General features: G+C 39.2%; 1 protein-coding gene across 1 annotated transcript; it reads right to left on the minus strand.

Annotated features, from left to right (window-relative positions):
- Positions 1-894: 894 nt before the first annotated feature.
- On the minus strand, positions 895-20,388 carry tnnc2.1 (troponin C2, fast skeletal type, tandem duplicate 1). The gene is made up of 6 exons (XM_016254839.1): positions 20,261-20,388; positions 18,234-18,288; positions 17,926-18,069; positions 6,734-6,848; positions 2,957-3,093; positions 895-1,425 (listed from the first exon to the last, which is right to left on the minus strand). Exons 1-6 carry the CDS (start codon positions 20,261-20,263, stop codon positions 1,394-1,396), a joined length of 486 nt encoding a protein of 161 aa, XP_016110325.1. The 5' UTR covers positions 20,264-20,388; the 3' UTR covers positions 895-1,393.
- Between the last annotated feature and the right edge of the window lie 1,152 nt (positions 20,389-21,540).

Here is a 21,540-nt window from a genome sequence, read left to right on the forward strand (position 1 = left end):
TTCTTCAGCGTGCCCTGAATAGCAAATGGTTTAGATCTCTACTCTACTCCACCCCAACCAAAACCCAACAACACAAATGGCAGCACAGGTACCCCAAACCCCGAAGAGCCTAAACCCGAGTTCCCATGTTTGGCATGTGTTTCCTGAGCGAGGAATTGTACAGACGTGGATTGGAGAAGGATGTGGGGGAACTCAGAGGAGGGGGTTGTGGACTATATACTTTCAGGCAGAAATGGAGAGATTTAAAAGGAGATTTTGAGGAGAGCAGAAAGGGCCGGAATTGCATTTATGGCACTGGCATGAGATAACACCTCCATCAATATGACCTGAAGACAACGAGGTGTCAAAAGGATCACATGGCTTTCTACCATGAGACGAAAACATGGAAATCTGACCTTTTGCACATTTCAGAACTCATACATGTATAACTTGCATGCTCCTGGCACAAAACGTTGACATTAGGATTCAAAATTGATCTTTTTCATGACCTTTTTTGGCTATGTCAAGACTCTGTCCTGTAGGCAGGTTAAGTATGAAAAATATCAGAAGAGACCAACAGACGAAAAGATAAATACAATCTGCAACACTATGGATCTACTGGACGGCCAAAGTGTTATGGACATGGGGTTCTGGAAACCAACATGGTGGGATCTTGTTTTTCTGATTGGGTGTAGTGAAATTATGGGCAAGGTGGGTGAGAAGATCACATGAGTGTCATGAATTGCAGCTTCTAGAAATGTGATATTTGGCCTCATAACAACCTTTTTAGGCCTGAAATTGCATTTAGCTTTAAAAAATGTTAGAGCTGTAAGTTTTTACAGACACAGAGATTCTGTATAATTTTAGATAATACAATCACAGTAAAAAAAAAAAATCACCAAATAAACAAGCAGATTGGCCAAGATGTGCCTTTTTAATAGATTTGCAGACGCTGCTAACATGTGAGCTGAGAGATTCCTTATCGCCATGACAACATTAAGTCTTTTTCCGAGGCTAATGTTGTAGCAGGGCTATTTTGAATCACTGTAAAGGGTGAGGGGAAGGGGAAGGGAGTTGAAGGAAGGTTGCTGAATGTCTTGGGAATAAGCAGGTGTAGTAGGAGACAGCTGAGGGGAGAGGCGCAAGTGGTTTCCTCTTAAAAGGTTTGAAGGGTTATTTATAGATACCATCACAGTGCGGTCCCACAAGAAACACTTCCAACAAGACGGCACTGATCTATAATCTCTGTCCCTCAAAGTGAATTCCAGCCCATCTTTATTGTTAGTGTGTTATTTGAACCCGGGTGATGTTGTGTTTCCTCTGTCCTCTTTTCCTTTAAACATCTCAGGGGGTTGTTCTTGGGAATTTTGACTGCTGTCATTAGGGGTTGGAGGAGATGGGATGTAAATTTTTCTTACTGGACATTCTCCATCATTTTAAGAAACTCTGGAATGAAAGTAAAAAATCAAATATGAAGTAACATAAAAGCCCCTTTCATGGCATTGTTAATACTCTCTCCTCTCTGAACATACTTTGTATTCAAATATTGTGATTATACGATGGCGATTATATTTCTGAACGAAAATGCTTGTCTTCTCTCACATCTTGGGATTCAAAAGAACGCACTGACAACTGGAGTTCAGGAAGAGTACATGTGTAATTACATATATTTATATATGTGTGTAATTATATCTGCTTTTATAAACTATTAAAAATTAAAGTTATTTACCTAATGATGACAAGATCTCTCATATCACACTTCAGTAATACAGATGTTTTTAAATAGATAATAAGAGTCAAGTCATGTCCTCATATTGTATTCCAAGAGCATAATATTGAATCTGAATATACATTATATACAATATACATTTCATGAAATTATATTTAATATGCAAGTGTTTTATTTAGAGCTCCCTAAAGAAGGCATCAGAGTATATTGTATCCATAAGCATATGAGACCCTGGACCACAAATGACTGCATAAGGGTACATTTTTTCGAAATTGAGATTTATACATCATCTGAAAGCGGAATATACTGTATAAGCTTTCCATTGATGTGTGGTTTGTTAGGATAGGACAATATTTGGTCGAGATACAACTATTTGAAAATCTGGAATCTGAGGGTGCAAAAAATCAAAATACTGAGAAAATCGCCTTTAAAGGTGTCCAAATGAAGTCCTTAGCAATGCATATTACTAATCAAAAATTAAGTTTTTATATATTTACAGTAGGAAATTTGTCTTCATGGAACATGATCTTTACTTCATGTCCTAATGATTTTTGGCATTAAAGAAAAATCAATAATTTTGACCCATACAATGTATTTTTGGCTATTGCTACAAATATACCCCAGCGACTCAAGACTGGTTTTGTGGTCCAGGGTCACATGTGTATTCATATATGTATATGCCTTATTATAAAACGGATAGTTACGGTCCTTGATTCTGATTGGCTGAGCCACGTTCGAAGCTGTTGTAAACTTTGTTTATGTTTGTGTGTTGCTCATCAACCACTTTGTTGCAACCACAACTGATTCTAAGGAACTACATTGTTTGGTGGAAGAATACTGTTTTTATTCATATCATTACACTTTATTTGCTCTGTTTTATTTTGTACCTCACTACGTATATGGAATAACCATTTTATAAAAGCAATAAGCCCCGTAAAGCCGGGGTTTACAGTGAATTTATAACAGCTAAGGGGGTTTTAGGCATCCCTGATGGTTCCATAAAGAAACTTGAACAATTACGCAACCTTTCCATTCCACAAAATGTTCTTTGTAGTAGAATATGGTTCCTCAGGTTATTTAAATGTTCTTCACACTAAGAAAAAATGCTTCTTTTAAAAAACGTTCACTGAAAGGTTCTTTGGGGAACCCAAAATGATTCTTCCATTGCGTCCTTACAAAACAAAACAAAAAATGTTATGTTCCACATGAGGGCAGCACAGAAAATAGAACAAATAAGATTTGCTTTACCATCAAAATCAATCTTCCCATCTTTGTTTGTATCTGCATCTGCCATGAGTTCATTTATGTCTTCATCTGCCACCGGCTCGCCAGTTGCATGCAAGATATCAGCAAACTCGTCACGATCGATGAAACCATCTTGGTTCCTGTTGGGAAAATTTATAATATTGTTTTAATTACAAAATGGTTCTTGATTTTGTTGTCAAGGTAAGTGGCTTGTCTTGTGATGTCAGGATGTGATTGTGATGTCAGGATGATTACAGGAGTGTTTTTTGTTTAAAGGGGTCATGAACTGAGAAACCAAAATTCCCTTGATCTTTTGACATATAAGATGTCACTGTAATATAAAAACATCCTGTAAGTTTCAGAACTCAAAACTTTCTTGTTAAATAATAAAATAAAAATAGCTTATATTGAAGCCAGTCTGCCAAAATGACAGCTTGTGGAATGTGCCACTCTATGATGTAATAGTGTGGCTAAACACCGCCTCCACGGAAGAAGATCAATGCCTGCTTCTACATCACTGCCTGTTTAGCCTTGCCCACCAATTCACGCACGTAGTGTAAATAACGAGAGAGGCAAACGCAGCTCTATGCAGAAATCAAAAGATAAAGATGCTCCGAATACAACAAGATGCTGAACAGTGCCAAGTCTTTGCATCACCTTCCTTCTGATCCCAACATTAGGAAAGAGGGAGAACTTTATTTTAAATGAAGATCCAGACCGCGTCAGTAAGAACTTGGTCCTTTGTTCACTTAATTTGACTTTGGATTTGTTTGCAAACAAGGCACAATTCGATGCAGGACTTTCAGAAAGATTGAAACTAAAAGATGATGCTGTCGACTATATTAAATTCAATTCAATTTAAGTTTATTTGTATAACACTTTTCACGATAAAAATCGTTGCAAAGCAGCTTTACAGAAATTGTAAGTTTCTATTTTAAAGTTTCTACATTATATTTGGTGAATGTCATTATATTTAGTAGTAGCTTATCAGCTAGTCAAGTTGATGTCCATATGGCAGAAATGACCAGTAAAATTCATGCAGTTAGTTAAGGGCATGCAATCAAACAGATGGTGAACACTATTAACTGCAATGATTATATGTTGCGATTAAAATTATAGCAAAATTTGGTAGTTTTGCATGTTGTTTGAGGGTTGGCATCATCTGAGGTCCTCTGGGGGGTTGGCATCATCTCTTCTCAGGTATATATGGGATCTGACAGTAATGTCGCAACACACAATTGTGAGTAACTGTTTTGACTGTGGCTGTCAAACATACACAACTGTTTGCCAATCATAGCAGTGGGCATTTACTTCCGAGTCTACAATCCGCCACGCCTATTCAAACAGAGCGTTCTGATGAGGGGGGTTAAAAAAAGGACAGAAAATAGCCTATTACTTCTAAAGTATGTTTTCTGATGTAAACATTTTATCCACATTATAAGGGGACCTCAGAGAACAGTAAAAAATAAAAAAAAAGTTCATGACCCCTTTAAAAAGTGTTAAAGTCATGCTGTCATACATAATTGGAAGCGCAAATTACTGAACATTTTAAAACCATATGAATTTGACAGTTAAAGAAAAATCACAAAATATAACAATCTAAATGAGTAATTATTAATTACAGTTACAATTGGATATAAAAAGTAATAAAACAAAGGAGTTAAACACCAAGAGAAACAAAAAACACATTTAGAAATACAATGTAGACGCATTGTTTTTTTTTCTGTCTTTAGTGTCACACAGGTGGTCTTGAGTTTTGGGTGTAATTTGCTATAATTATTGAATACAGTGAGGTTATAGCCAGCAATGTTTTGCATGTAGAGTTTTCACTTCAAAAATGTATACATTTTTTCTTAAAAGTGTAAAATGAACCTTAAGTGCACAGCGTGCACATGCATGTATCCCTCTGGCAGTCTGGTTGTTAGGTTTACAGCAATGAAATGATCACATCAAGAATGTGAAACAGACATATACACACACACACACACACACACTTGTACACAGGGTCTAATAAGCAAGGTTTTAATTATTAAAGAAGGAACAGCATTTTCCGTAGTTCCGTGAAAACGTAAAATGAACGCAAAAGTACACAGACCCATCCTCCATGTCTTGGGTCCATGTACTTTTTAAAGTACTTTTTTTTAACCCAGAAATGAAATATGGAAAATGTGGTTTCTTCTTTAATGGTTCAGACACTGATGAATAGAATAAGCAGACACAAACTAATCTTCATTATTAAAAATTTGCATTTCATTAAAAATCGTAAAAATGACATAAAGCTAGTTTTTAATGTATATAAATGCTTAATTTCATTTTTAGCATCTCTATAGCGTATAGACACTATATGCGCCCTCTTGCGCTACTGACGTGGCTACCAGTAACCTATTGCTTTATCAATGTGTTTTTATCAATGTTCAATGTGTTTTTGTAGCACTGATCAATGTAGCCAATCACCATTTTCTGTTGATTTCCTGATGCAATGGCCAAGCATTTTAATTTAGAATCCACTTCACGCCACAGTTTTGTGCAGAGCTGTATGCTCAGGGGTCTCTCATAGGCTATAACAAGCAAAGTGTAACATGATGTAAATAAGAGATTAATGTGCAGTGTAGAACTTCATTGATTATAACAGAACTTTGTAAGATTGCGATAAACTGAAATGAGTGACAGCTTTTTAATTATTATAAAGGGAGTGCTCTTTGCATGCTTAGTTGGCTAATCCATTCAGAATTTAAATAAGTTTTGTTTTTCATGATGCTAAGTGGACCAGTGACCGACATGCTGCAAAGTTTCGGGAGTGGCATTCGAATATAAATGTCAAAATAGATGTACATTAAGGCTACAGCACCCTCACTGATTTCCGAAGCACCCTCAGTGATTTAATTCTAAAATCGGGCCTGCCTGTATATAAGTAGGAGAAATTATAATTTTATATATTTCTATATTTACCCCTTATTAAAGCCTTGTGTGTAGTGCTCTAATATGATGTATTGTATGTACTTTTGAGCGACCATGCATGGTCCTCTCCAATACCGTGACCAAGACAGCACACAAAATTATGACAAAATTATATCCCAATATATAATTTCATGATGATAAAGTTCCCAGGATTCTGCAATGTCTGCAATGCAATTTTTGTATTAGGTCTCTGCATTGTTCCAGAGGCAGCTCGAGTTCTCAAATGAATGTGCAGGAGAAGTATTACTTCTAATTTGGCTAAAGAAAACTTGTTAAAATCGACATATTTTGATATTAATTTGTGCATTTTTCAAATGTGTATTAAAGGCACAAAAAGTCATAAACAAACATTTAAAAAGAAGCCAACATTTTATGTGTACGGTTCTAAATTTAAATTTGTATTTTTTCAGCACAGCATTTAAAAATACAACAACCATTCTTTTAAAAAAATTTTCATCATGGTTTCGTCATGGACGCAGAAGTACACGGACCGTCTTGGCATCATGTTTACTGAGTTTGGTGTGAATCACATGAATTCCCTTGGAGCAGTGTTAAAAAATCCAAAATAGTTGCTTTCCTGTTGGTCGGAGATAATGACTGTAAATTAGAAAGTTGTCCCAAAAATGATAATCCTAACCTTTATCTCCATACCGAAATCGCAGATGGCCAGACAGTGATTCATCGTTTATAAATCGTTAAAATATTTGTGTCTGGGATACCATTAGCATGGAGAATATAGTGTACACCGTAAGTTTTTTCTTGGGCCCTAATGACCTTTCCTCACACTGCTGTTCAGTTTGGTGTTAACATCAAATTACATACTTGTCAAAGACACGGAAGCATTCAGATAGCTCCTCCTCACTCTTGCCAGCTTGGTCTTCTTTTAGCTGCTGCACCATCATGACCAAGAACTCCTCAAAGTCAATAGTGCCACTGCCTGAGAATGCAAAACTGAGATGTGATGGGACAGACTGAAATGCAGACAGGAATGAACAGAAAACAGTTTGAGTATTTGGTTTCTAAAGTGTGGTTGGAACAAACCAAGTTTAAAGGGATAATTCACCCAAAAATAAAAATTCTGTCATAATTTACTCACCTCATGTTTTTTCAAACCTGTATGATTCTGTTCGAGGTATTTTGAAGAATGTTGGTAACCACCACTTCTTTTATGTGATCATTCTTCAATAATTACATCTTTAACCCCTGCATCGCTGGGTGCCAGACGCAAATGATGGTGATTTAATACCTCCTTGTTACAGGACTGTACATCTGTGGCTGATTTACGCAGCTCTTTGACAGTTTTTACAGATTAACAGAGATTCAGCCTCTGACCCCCAAGTATTATGGGAAACCACTAAATGTTTTATTAGGGGTAAATGTATACATTTTTCATCTTTTAATAAAAGCGTAGGGAGAGCCGTAAATTTGAATTAGAAAAACAAATTGATTTATATTTTGTGAGACCAAAGCCAAAACAGTAAATGTTCTTAAATCAGAATTTAAATCTATATATTTAAATAGAGCTGAATTCATCATACATTGTACTAGACAATCATATTATTTCCATGGAGAACGCTCTTCCAAGCTGTTGGCTTTGAGGTTGAAAGATGGTGAATCTAAGGCCAGTATATCAGCTATTAGACATGAGGGCTCAGTATATACTCAACCTAAGGATGTAAATAGAAAATTTGAAAACTACTACCAACATTTGTATACTTCCAACTCTGACCCAACAAATTTTGGTTTATCCCTTAAACATTTAAATCTTCCCAAATGAAATGACTCTCAGCGCAATATATTGGATAGCCCTTTGACAATCGAGGAATTAAAATCCCCTGGGCTAGATGGGATTCCCCCAGAATTACTGAAGACAATATGGGACATTATAGCACCCTTGATTCTTAATTCTCTTAATTTTGCATTAGAAAAAGGGGCTTTACACAGGGACCAAACCACAGCTTTAATAACGTTGCTGCTGAAGAAATGGAAGGATCCACTCGAATGCCAATTAGCCTTCTATCCACAGATTGGATAGATGTATAGGAGACTTGATTGACTAAGATCAATCAGGCTTTAAGGGGGAGATTTGCTGCAGACAATGTACATATCATTCTGCATATTATTCAACAAGCAGACTCATATACAGCTTCCTCTGCAATCCTTTCTCTGGATGCCGAGAAAGCATTCGACAGAATTGAGTGGAGTTTTTTGTGGTCTGTCCTAGAGCATTTTGGGTTTGGCTCTTTTTTTCTACAAGCTGTCAAAACTATTTATTCTGAATGCTCAGCCAGAGTACTCACTGGTTGTTATATCTCCTGTGGTGTCGTGCTGAATGATCACAAAGACGTGTCCATAAATAATGAGACTTTTTAATCTCAAAAGGCGAGGACAGACAGACACAGCTTTATTCACTCACATGGAAGAGTGCATAATAAAATAAAAACAGCTTATATATAATAACATAGTCCCCTCTTGTGGACACTTTATGAAGTGCACCTCAACCTAAAGTATTATAGTAAAGATACTCCAATTTCCTCTCCCCATTTTGGTTCATATAATACTGTTAAATATTCTAAAACACAAAAAAGAGAAAATAACTCACTCTTTGTAAAACGCTAGGAAGTAAGAGGAAGTTATTCTCCTAATAACAACTTAGAACAAAATACTTTTTCAGAGTAAAAAAAAAGCAAATTTTCTCAGAATTATTCTGATAACTTGGTTGTACCTATGTTTTAGCTATCTAATATAGTCCTGGAGAAGAATGGGGGAACATCTCTCCCTTGAGGAACGTCGCACCTGCGGAGCAGCTGGTGCATCCAATTTGTCAGGCAACTGAAGCTTTTTCCCAGCCTCCTTCTTTCATGACCAGGCTTGAAACAACTTTGGGTGCGGTCTCCATTTCAGTAGAACAGGGAATTTCAGGTAGCAGGGACCCTTTTTCAGAGGGTACTGTTAAGTCCTGAAATTTGTTTGTATGTCGGATTCAGATTTGATCAACATGTCGCTTCAGGATTTGTCCATTCCTGACAGCAACCGTATAGGAGACTGGACCCGAGGCATTCACGATGACAGCAGGTGTCCAGTTAGGACCGTAACTGTAATTACGCACTAACATGTCATCTCCAGTCGTGAACACTTGGTACCTTTGTCATGATTCTTCACTTTGGCTTTAATGTCTGGCAAGAGAAGATCGAAAGTTGATCTCAGCTTCCTTGCCATGAGCATCTTGGCAGATGACACCCCTGTCGTCGAATGTGGGGTGATCCGATAGTTGAACAAGAATTGTTACAACCTGGTTTCCAAGGTATCCCCTGTCACCTTCTTTATGCCTTCTTTAAACGTTTGGACAGCGTTTGGATAGCTCTGCTAATCCATTAGAAGAAGGATGGAATGGTGCAGATTTTACATGACGAATTCCATTGTTTTTCATGAACTTTTCAAATTCTGTGCTTGTGAAGCAAGAGCCACTGTCAGAAACTAAGATCTGAGGTAATCCAAAAACGCTGAAACTTTAGCAAAGTTTCTCAATGGTAGCTTGCGACGTTGATGAGGTCATGGGGTAAATGTCCATCCATTTAGAATGTGCATCTAAAATTACCAAAAACATCTTTCCCAAGAAAGGGCCAGCATAATCCACATGAATACGGGACCATGGGGTCTCAGGCCATTCCCAGGGGTGCAGTGGCGCAACAGGAGGCATTTTGCTGTGCTTCATACATCACTCACAAATTTGGGACTACCTCTCAACCTCCTTATCCATCCCAGGCCACCAAAAATATGATTGAGCCAATCCTTTCATTTTTGCCATTCCTGTATGTGATTGGTGTAACAACTTTAAAAGCATGGCCCGGCCCTGACTGGGCACCACTACTATGGCTCCCTAGAGCAGACATCCATCACGCACACTCAATTCCAGTTTCCTTTTGTGGTAAGGGCTGAATTGTGGATCCACTTGAGTTGGCCAACACTTCAGTACATAATTACGAACTTGCGACAGTACCGCATCCTTGTTTGTCCAATTTTTGATTTGAGTAGCACTAACTGGTTCGAATTCCAGCATGTTCAGCATCAAAACTTGAGCTGGATTACCTTGATCTTGTTCCACTTTCAGGAGAGGAAGTCTGCTTAGGGCGTCTGCATGGCTGTCTTTGGACTTATACACCATTGTTTATTCATATGCACTCATCAGCAGAACCCATCTTTGAACTTGAGGGGAACCCATCTGTGGAATGGGTTTCTTTTCTCCAAAAAGGACTATCAGGGGCTTATGGTCTGTGCAAATAGTAAATTTGTGACTATATACTGTAAATACTTGTGGAATTTTTGAACTCCGAAGATGATGGCTAAAGCTTCTTTATCTAATTGGGAATATCGTCATTCTGCTGTTGTCAGTGTACAGGATGTGAACTCTAGGGGTTTCTCAGTGTTGTCTTCCATTCGATGTGAAAGCACAGCTCCCACGCCGTATAAAGAGGCATCACACAAGAGGATCAAATCTTTCTCAGAAGAATAGCATACTCACACATCTGCAGACTGTAGAAGTTCCTTTGATTTCTGGAAAGCCTTAGTTTGGGAATCGCCCCAGCACCGTTGAGTTCCCTTTCTTAACAGTCTGTGGAGGGGAGCTAGGACGCTGGACAAATTAGGTAGAAACTTGTTATAGTAATTCAGCAACCACAAGTAGGCTTTTAATTCAGTGACATTGGTAGGACACTGAGCCTCTGTCAATGCTTGCACCTTGTCTTTTAGTGGATGTAAACCCTGGGCATTCACCAGATAACCCAAGTAACGCACTTCTTTTTGAAGGAATTCACATTTGTTCCTTTTTAGGCGCAGACCAGCATCTTGTAGCCGAGTGAGCACAACATCCAGGGTTTGCAAGTGCTCTTCATCCGTCACCCCAGTGACCAGGATATCATCAAGACAGACAGCCACATGAGTTAATCCTCGCAGCAACCCTTTGACAGTCCTTTGAAGTATCACAGGCGCTGAAGCCACTCCAAAGGGAAGGCGATTGTATGTGAACATTCCTTTATGGGTGTTGATGGTGAGATACTGCTTGGAATTTTCATCCATTATGATCTGCTGGTAGGCATGGCTCATTTCCAGCTTTGAAAAAGACGAGCCCCCAGACAAGGTTGTGAAGAGGTCCTCCACTCGTGGCATGGGATATTGTTCTAAAGGTGAGGCCTGGTTTATCGTGAGCTTATAATCTCCACACAGTCTAATGGAACCATCAGGCTTGAGGATGGGTGCAACCGGCACTGCTCACTCTGAGTACTTCACAGGGTTGATTATGTTTTCGTTCACCAGTCTGCTAATTTCTGCATTGACTTTAGACCGCATAGCGAAAGGTACAGATCTGGGACGGAAGACCTTTGGCACAGACCCTGGTTTGACATGTACAGTCGCTGTCATCCCCTTGAGAGTTCGTAATTCCTCTTTGAAAACTTCCTCGTGACGTTGCAGTATTCCCTGCAATGTTGCTTTAAGGGCCTCCTCAGTTTCCTTTATACTCACATTCGGATTTCTCCCCAACACTTTATCTGTTCCAACCAGCCTTGGCCTAGCAAACTAGGTCCTTCTCCCTCGACCACAATGAGAGGAAGCTTTTTTCTCTGCTGATGATACGTGACATCCACGTAAGCTGCTCCTATCACCTTAATAGGTTCACATGCATAGGTTTCTAGTAATTTGTACAGGTTCCAACTTAGGGCTCAATGATTCTTTCCAGGTGGATTTGAAGCTGGCTTCATTCATAACCATCAGGCCACAACCTATGTCCAGTTCAAAACTCACATCTTGTCCCTCGACATTTAGTTCGATTGTATACGGTTTCACCTTTTGTATTTCTGAACAGTGCAGACTGCCCAACTTGTATGTGAGGCAACCCAATGCAAAAGAATCCGGAAAGATATTTCCAGGATCATTTACATCCACTTTATTTGACTTGTGTCAAGCAGGTCTTTTGGCAGCATCTCCATTAGGATGAGACTTGCGATCCCTTGGTTTAGCATTATGGCAAGCACAAGCAATGTGTCCAATTTTTCCACAAATATGACAGCAGCTGTATGATTTGTACCTTTTCATCTATAACACTGCCCACTATTCTGAGGGTATTCTTTTTTACTGCGTGTTGGCATGGAGGAGTTTTTTTACTTTATGACACACAATAGAGGGGGGCTTTTGCAGATCTTGAATGTTTTTACTTGCTGCTTCGACAGAGAGAGCCATTTTCAAGACAGTGTCAAAAGTTAGATCTGCTTCCACCAGTAGACGTCTTTGAATTCTGTAATCATTGATGCCGCACACAATCCGATCTCTTAACATCTGCTCAAGTGTGGCTCCATAATTACAACTTTGTGCCAATCTTCGCAGCTCTGTGACATATTCGGTCACCGACTCTTCCGGCTTATGAGTGCACAAATCAAATTTGTATCTTTGCACAATTTCGCTAGTTTGGGGATTAAAGTGATTCTTCAATACCAACACGACTTGCTGATAAGTCTTGTCTTTCAGTTTTTCGGGACTTATGAGATTATGCAACAAGCTGTACATTCGCACCCCCACTACGCTAATCAGAATGGCTCTCTTTCTGTCCCCATCATCTATTCCATTTGCCTCGAAAAACTGCTTGAGAATCTCACAATACTCCTCCCACGATTGATGCATCAAAAACTGACACTGAAGCAAAAACTGAAGTTCCTATGGTTGCCATCAGACCTGCCTTATTCCCTCACCTCTAGTTTTGAAAGACATGCGCATTCACTTCCACTTGAAATTCATCTTCTGTCATCTATAACTGTCCATTAAAAAATATCCACTGATCCTCGTCGCCAAAAATATGTGGTGTCGCACACCTCGCCCCTCCCCCTCACTATCCCTCCCGAGACGCTTCCCCCCATAGCAGGTAATAATAGTGAACACATTTATAACGGGGAGCAAACAGCCTCAATGCCACACTGCTCAGTTTTCATTATCCCCGAGGAAGAGTGAAATCCATAAAGCGCTTTGGTACTCTAAGTGCCTATCTGGGCCGAAGCCGTGATCCAGTCCTTGTTCTTCGGGTCTGTTGTGGGACAAAAGTTGGTAGCACCGCTCCCAAGGGGGTAGTCGGACAGTCATGATGGCTACTTCCGCCATGTCTTCTTTCCCTCAATGGACGGTCTGAGCTTGTCATACGATCTTCAGGTGCCTCCAACCCAGACCATCCCAGGAGAACCCCAGACCCCCCTGACGCTGCGTGTTCAGTTCCTCCAGGAGTGTCTAGAGCTCCCCCAGAAATCCGGGTTATGGAGTCACCCTCTCTTTATATCCTGCTGAGGCTCCCCACGCGCTGCGTGTTCAGCTCCTCTGTACGCAGGATGGGTTGCCCCAACAGTCTGCCGCGGACTTCTGTTACCGAAGGGTCGCTGTTCTCCTTGGTACGGGGCCAGCCGGTCCCGATGCCAAACCACAGTATGACCTCCAGGCTTCTTCCTAACACGATAAATGGACCCTCCAAGCCTCTTCACCACATAACATGGTCCTACCCAGGCACAATCTAATTTAGGCGAGCATCCCTTCTGTCTCTTAGACCCACAGACCCATACAAACTCTCCTGCATTCAAATCACGTCCTGTGCAGTGATGATCATATGCTCGTTTCTGGCATATACCTGCCTGCAGAGCTTGACGACGGGCAAACTCATGGGCTGACTGTAGCTGATCTTGTAACTGATGGGCATACTCCAACCCAGGTGGTGCATCTGGTGGGCGACCCATTGGCAAGGAAGGTGGGGTTCTCAATTCTCTGCCCAGCATTAGAAGCGCTGGTGTACACCCTGTTGTCTCCTGCACTGCACTCCGAGTAGCAAGCAGAACCAGTGGCAACTGCAGATCCCAGTCCTTTTGATCCCGGTTCACACACAGGGCCAGTTGGGTGGCTAGTGTCCGATTATACCGCTCGACCATCCCATCACTCTGGGGGTGCAAGGGAGTTGTCCTCGTCTTCTGGATGCCGAACTGTTGACAGAACTCAGAGAACAGTTGGGACTCGAAGTTCCTTCCTTGATCGCTATGCACTTCGTTGGGGACCCCAAAGCGAGCAAACATGCCTTCCAGCAGGACCTCTGCCACTGTCTCAGCCTCCTGATTGGGAACAGCATAGGCCCTCACCTCACAACGGCCCATCATAGTTGCCTGCTCGCCCATGACAGTCACAAGGGGAAATCAGGAAGTCTGAAGAACTCTTCTCATCAAGAGCCTGGGATGAATAATAGTGACTGTAGAACCGGTGTCCAGCAAAGCCCGCACTGATTGTCCATCCACTTTGACCTCAATCCGACAGCACTCGACTGGACTAGTCTTCTCAAGAGACGATTCACAGGGAGGTTCAGGAGTGACAGATGGGCTGAGAGTACCTCCCTCTTCTCCGGCCCCTGTCCGTTTCCCAAGGGCTGCATAGATGCTGCCACATCCAGGGCGGTGCACTCCCGATGCAAATGCCCTGCTTTTCCACAGCGCCAGCAAACCACGAGTTCACTCTGGGATGCATTCGTCTTAACAGTTGGTGACTGAGTCTGCTCCCCAGAATATGCAGCAAAAACCCTGGGACGGCCAACAACTTCACTGGACCATTCATCCAATATCCCTTCTATAACTTGAGCTTGGTCTAGGGCTTCGTCAAGGCTAGATGACTGAGCTATTCGTACCTGCTGCCGTAGGTGGTCTGGAGTCAATCCTCGGATGAACGCATCCAGAACCAATCCATCTCTCACATGTTCGCTGAATGTAGGATAACTGTGTTGAGCTAGATGTCGCAGGTCAGCCATAAACACACCCAAAGGCTCCTTCGGTTGCTGGGTGTGCTCCTGAAACAAAGGCAGGTAATAATCCCCAAAACAGGTAATAATAGTGAACACATTTATAACGGGGAGCAAACGGCCTCAATGCCACAATATAATAACATAGTCCCCTCTTGTGGACACTTTAACTGCACCCCAACCTAAAGTATTACTGTAAAGATACCACATCTCCCCTTCCTTTTATCTTGGCAGGGGTACTCGTCAAGGCTGTCCCCTGTCACCCCTGCTGTTTAATTTATCATTAGAGCCTTTGGCCCAAGTGATCAGACAATGTCCCACAATAGTTCCAATAAGTTGTATGAATACGTCCCATAAAATTTCAATCTATGCTGATGATGTTTTGCTGTATATATCAAACATCACAGATTCGGTTAAGGAATGCTTAAAATTATTTGATACATTTGGTAAACTGTCTGGTTATAAGATTCATTGGAACAAATCCATACTTATGCCCCTTAATTTAGCTACTAAATCAGATATTCAGACCTTACTTGTCAGTGACCAGTTTAATTATCTTGGAATTAGAGTTTTTCCTTCATTATCTCACATTTCCAAGTGGAATTATCAGTCTATTCTGGATAAGATTAAGAGCAATCTGTGTTGGTCTCCACTTTGTTTGGCTCTTCATGGAAGGATAGCCACTATTAAGATGAATATACTTCCGATGCTAAGTTTTTTATTCTTGGTGTTACCTCTGATACCACCTGCTGGCTATTTTAAAGAGATCAATACCGCAGTATCAAAATTCTTGTGGAATCATAAAAGGCCTAGAATTCGTCTTAAGTCTATGCACCAGCTAAAACCTCATGGTGGCTTATCCCTACCCTATTATTTAGCACTCCAGATGAGACCACTTAGGACGTGGATAGATGTTGTCTCCCCTGTGCCATGCCGGGCCTTAGAAACTAATATTACTTACCCATTGCGTCTACAGTATTTACCCTTTAATATCTAAGAAAGCTCTGGAAAAGTTCGGTCCAATTATATACCATTCTATCAAAACCTGGAAAGCAGCAGAAAAGATTATGGGAGCTTCAGATTCTTACAGTGACTACCCTCATTTGGCATAATAATAATATTTGTACTGGTAACAAACCAATCGTTTCCAAATGATGGGTTTAATGTGGTATTTACACTTTAAAATACCTGTACAATTATTATGGGCTCAAGTCCTTTCAGATTCTAAAGGATGAATTCTTTCTCCCAGGATTCTCCTTTTTCTTGTACTTAAGATTAAGATGTGTGCTGGAAGCCTACGGATACCCTGGTTGATTAAAATATCTCCTGATCCCATGATGAAATTGGATAAATTCTAGTATGGCTTCCAGAGGTTTTGTGAGTGTAATTTATAAATCACTTGTGGTATGACAGTATTTAAACATTCTGACTGAGGGTTTCTGGGAAAGAGAACTTAACACTGTGATTGATTGAGACACTGTCTGGGGGAATTGTTTTGATACCTCAAAAAACCCAGCTCACCAAATGATTCATTATAAATTAAGCTTTAGCGTTAGTTCTGGCAGGTCACGTGAGTCAAGCTTGCATCAGCTGATTCTCAGCTGATCACATCTACCTATAGGAATACCACACCTATCGCGGCATTCCTATATAAGCTGTATTCAGTATTCAGCAGCTTTTCAGCTTGCTTCGGAGCAAATTAAGCATCGCTGCTCGCAAATCAACTGTTGCAGCGTGTTTCAGAACATCTGGAATCCACATCTAAGATAAGTGAATGCTGTTTTAATCATACCGCTGTGTATATTACCTGGCCTGCTAATTGAAAAAAGCATATTTGCAGCAGCATTTACGCATCTGTGTTCACACAGCTGGAGCAACACAACGTCTAGAGCATGTAATCGCTCTGAGGACACGCCGATAGTTAAGGCAAAATGCTTTAAATGTCTTGAAACAATAATTTCTTAACATTAAACACTGACTGTCAGTCTTTATTCACCTGTTTCTCGTCTTTTATCATTCAAATTTAATAAAGTAAATAGTGTGAATTACATCGCTAATGTCATAGAATAGCACGGCAGGGCACATTGTAACGCAGTGTTACAACATAACCCGTCTGCGCAACTGGAATTTAAAACCGGTTACTGTCTTCTGATAGTTAGCGAAGCATTGAAAAATAATCTAAACTGATAAATAACAGATTGGAGATTAAAATAATAGCAGATTTGTCTCATTTTAATGAGTAATAAAAACTGAGATGAAAAATTTACTTAAGCCACAAATATAATTTTACTATGGCAAAAAAAATGTTCAGCGATATCTTCAAAAGACTTTTGAATTTTGGTGCACTTTTTTTTCTATATACTGTAATGTTGATATAGTAACTAGTAAATGCTGTAAATTTGGTTATGCTAGCACTCCCGAGCTGTGTTGCTCTGGTCCTTGGTACAGGACTTATTGTTGGATCTTCTGAAGACTCAGAACCATAAGGACCCACTGCTTTTTCTCTTGCTGGATGATTCGTCGCTGTCATTGTCTGTCAATCAAAAAAGGATTCTGTCTGCTGCTCTTATTGCTGTCAAAAAGGTTATTCTGAAATTGTGGTTTGATCCATCTACCCCAGTTAGGTTTACTTGGATGTCATATGTACTTGCTGGACATTGTCCTTTTGGAGTGTACCACAGCCAAAATCCATGGTGCCACCAGAAAGACAATACAATTTTGGTTGGACCTTATTGACACTTTATCAGACCTCTTGAAATCCTGAAATGTACTTGTTATCCTGCTAATATTGTTTTGTAATATTGTATTGTAAGTCCCCCCCCACCCCCCTGTTTTTAAATGTATATGGCCAGATCTCAGGCTCTGCTGTAAATAGTTATAAATCTAAAATGTTTAATAAATAAGGAATCAATAAATCAATCAATCAAATAAAAAGAATTTTGGTAACCAAACAGTTGTCGGTAGCCATTGACTTTCATAGTATGGAAAAAAACTACGGAAGTCAATGGCTACCGTAAACTGTTTGGGTACCCACATTCTTCAAAATATCTATTATGTTCACCAAAATAAAAATAAAAAATCATACAGGTTTGAAATTACATGAGGGTGAGTAAATGATGACAGAATTAACATTTTTGGGTGAACTGTCCCAGCTTATTGCATGTGAACCCTTATTTAATGTAGTCCATTTTTTGGACACAACCCAACTTACCATCTTCATCTACTTCTTCAATGATGGCATCCAGTTCCTCTCTGGATGGATTCTGACCTAGCATCCTCATGACGGTACCCAACTCCTTGGTGCTGATATCACCTCCACCGTCGGTGTCGAACATGTCGAAGGCAGCCTTGAACTCTTTGATTTGAGATGAAATAAAAGGAAAAAAGAAATTGAAAACAGGATGTGAAAAGCTGCATAATAAGATTTTTATCAATTAAAAATTCACCACTTAAAGGCAAGCAGTGTGAATCAAATGTTCTGAATGAGCAAAATCACGTAGAGATTGTTCACACACTCACCAGCAATCATGTCCTCACTCAGGAAAGAGCGGGCGTCATTCTGGGCATCAGTGGGCTAATGAAAAAAAGAGATTGCGATATACTAAGGGCCTCATGGGGCATTTACAAATCAGACTGAACATTTAAAATGACTTTGCTCATTATTTGGAACTGGATAACCTTCACAGGGGGTTCCTAGTCTTGGATTAAGCAAGGAAAATATATTTCCAGGTATATTCATGGCAAACAACAAGCAGACAAGAACAACTTTATGAAAAGCATTTCCTTTTAAACAGTTCTCTAAGTTAAACTTTTTAAAGTAAAAATATGTGGAAACTTTAGTGGCCTCAAAGTATTTGGTAAAATAAGTGTTATAATAAATATTAATTATCAGGTTTAGTGTAAACGTGTAAGATTATCACTGCATTAAATATCAAAATATCAAATCAGATGGAATTTGCAAACAAATGATAGTGACTTTATCATACATAAAAAAATTAAGTAATTGGCTTGCTATTGCTATTTAATGCAATGAAATTAATATTTTATGTATAGACTGAATCTCATAATACTTTATAGGTAACCTGAAGGTGGACACTTAAGACACTTAATAATCGAATTAATCCATTTATTTTATTAATGATATCTTTAGATCTTAGAAAAACAAAACGAACATTAAGAACTATATGGTTATGTATATACAATAAATAAATAAAATAAATTAAGTAACATCCATTTAGAACTGAAGAAATAATGTCATGACTAATAGCTCCACATCACAAATGGCTGTAGAGAACATGCAGAATTTACTCCACTTTTACCATCCATATGCCCTCAAGTGAAGCAGATTTAATGGGTTTTTAGTGAAGCTATTATTGAAGAGTTAAAAGGAAAGAACACGCAATTATTTGCATAGATTAGTGCTACAGCCACAAAAAAAGACAATGTGACAGAAGAATGAAATTGATTTATTTACCCAATGATGACTCTCATATCACACTTCAGTAATAAAGGTGATATAATAATAATATAGAAGATTAAAAGGAAATAAGAACAAGTCCTCAAATTGTATTTCAAAAACATAATATTGAATGCATAAACATTTCATGAAATTGTATTTAACATGTTCCCTAAAGAAAGCATGAGATGCGAGAAGCGTACAGTCTCTATATGCCTACTGTACATTGCATTAATGAGTTTCTCCATGAAATGTATTCTGGAACATGTAAGATAAATGTACAAGTACAAGAGATCTGTCAAACAATATGTTCTCACATAGTCCAGAACTGAACACAGTGTTTAAATATAGCTGCAATAGCTCCTGCTACATCACAAATATTCTCCATCTCCATACGATTCACTACGATTTGATTGAGGAGAGCACAAAAAGTACCCAATGACCCTTTTGCCTGTTCTTGCCTTGGTTTTGTGTAAAATGCTATTTAAAACCAACATATATACTGTATATATACAATATACATTCCTCTCATAGAGCCAGAATCATTTTGTTCACATGCACATTCTCAGGAGGAATCACAGAATGACACTGCAAATGTCAAAGGACCATGATAGTCTTAGCACTGTAATCAAACCCTGTAAGTTCCCTCGCTTTGATGATGTGGATTACCACATGTATCCAGAAACCACAATCACTAGCAAAGGTAAAGAAGAGAAGTCGCTTGTTAATCACTAGAAAACACTCTAAATACTTAACAGTAGTGATGCTTTGAATATGAATTGCACTGTAAATATATTTGCAAAACACTGCAAGCCAAAAAGACTCATGAACTTTAAGCCTTATATTAAACCATGCAGGCTCAATATTGACACATAAAGTTCTACATTCACAATGTGCTTTATGTGTAGCATCTATGCAAACTGGTTTTATTCAAGGAAAATATAATTTCATATGACTGAATCAGCTTGATGTCATTAAGTTAAAATGACCAGTTAAACCTGCACATATACACTTCATTCTCTTCAAGATCTTCTAGAAAATTGTCCAGTCATAAGTATGAATCATATCTAATAATTTCCAGAAATCTTACCATATTGACAGCTTGTTATTGAGATCAAAGTGTATCTGAAAACAATAACAGTCTTCTGTCCAGCAGCCTTCCTCCTAAACGTACGCCTCCAGACTCTCCTAATAAGACCTCATATAATTCTCTCTTCCAGAAAATGGCCAGGATTGGACAAGAAACTCTACAGACTGAACTTGTCAACCAATGTCTGTTCAGACTTAAAAAAAGCCCCACCCTTCTTCTTCATCCCTTTCTAATCCAGTGCCACCTCTATGTGCCCTTCATTGCCCCATATTTAGCTGAAGGATGGACAAGTGGTCTCAATGACATTTCCCTGCCAAAAAAATAAATAAATAAGGAAAGCAACGCAAGGTTATTTAAGCAGTGGATAAACAGACTCCAGAAACAGATGTTGCTACAATCACTTCCACACCAAGGTTGGATTAGTTCCCTCACCCACATGATGTGTTTCTTCACCTTATCTGTCACTCACCATCTAGCAGTCAGTTTGGCTGATTATCCCTGTCTATACTGACCATCTCACTTGGATCTGCATCAAATTGATGCATATTAGGAAACAGTCACAACAAGACAACGAGATTCATGTAAGGCTTCACAGTCAGCTGGTCATTGTATCACCCTGAAGGGGTTTATTACACGGCCACACTCTCAAAAAAAGATAAAAATCTTTCATTGGGGAGGTGCCCTACTAATATGTGCCATTAGGTAGCAATATGTACAATTTAGGTAACGCGAGTTACGTAATTACTTTTTAAGTAACTAGTAAAGTAACGCATTACTTTTTTAATTTAGAGGGAAATGTTTGAGTTACTTTTCCAAAAACGCCAATTACTTTGTTCCCATTTCTTGACTGACAGCTCTCGTGTTGCCATGTTGAGAGAAATCGGGAGTAAGTGCATTGTGCATGCTGTGTGAGCATGATTGCTTGCTGTAGTTCTAGACTAAATATGAACATGTATTTACTCATCTCACCTGCACAAAAACAGATTCAGTATTCCTCAAAATGAATAAAAACAGTCGAATGCAAACTCAGAATATTATACAAACCTGCAATAATTAAATATGTTAAATAAGACAAATATAATTTATGTATATAATCCCATTTTATTAACCAATGTCTTTGCTACTGACCTTCAATGATCCACATTTCATTTCTGTTATTGCTGAATAGTGTTGAACTTTCATGTCCTGCGTCATATTCTTCATGCAGTTTGTTTGAGCTGCGCTATCTACTGTACAGACATGAATTTACATTTCCTTCAGCCGGAGGCATACTCATTTCA

This window comes from Sinocyclocheilus grahami, unplaced genomic scaffold, assembly GCF_001515645.1.
Source record: "Sinocyclocheilus grahami isolate Dianchi unplaced genomic scaffold, SAMN03320097.WGS_v1.1 scaffold1286.1, whole genome shotgun sequence".
Lineage (NCBI taxonomy): Eukaryota > Metazoa > Chordata > Actinopteri > Cypriniformes > Cyprinidae > Sinocyclocheilus > Sinocyclocheilus grahami.

Excerpts from the sequence above, each read along its gene's own strand:
- tnnc2.1 (XM_016254839.1), bottom strand. Across the intron at positions 6,849-17,925 it reads TGAAGAAGTAGATGAAGATG|GCAGTGGCACTATTGACTTT; the intron begins GTAAGTTGGGTT and ends TTGCATTCTCAG. Across the intron at positions 3,094-6,733 it reads TGCTTCCGTGTCTTTGACAA|GAACCAAGATGGTTTCATCG; the intron begins GTATGTAATTTG and ends TTTTCCCAACAG.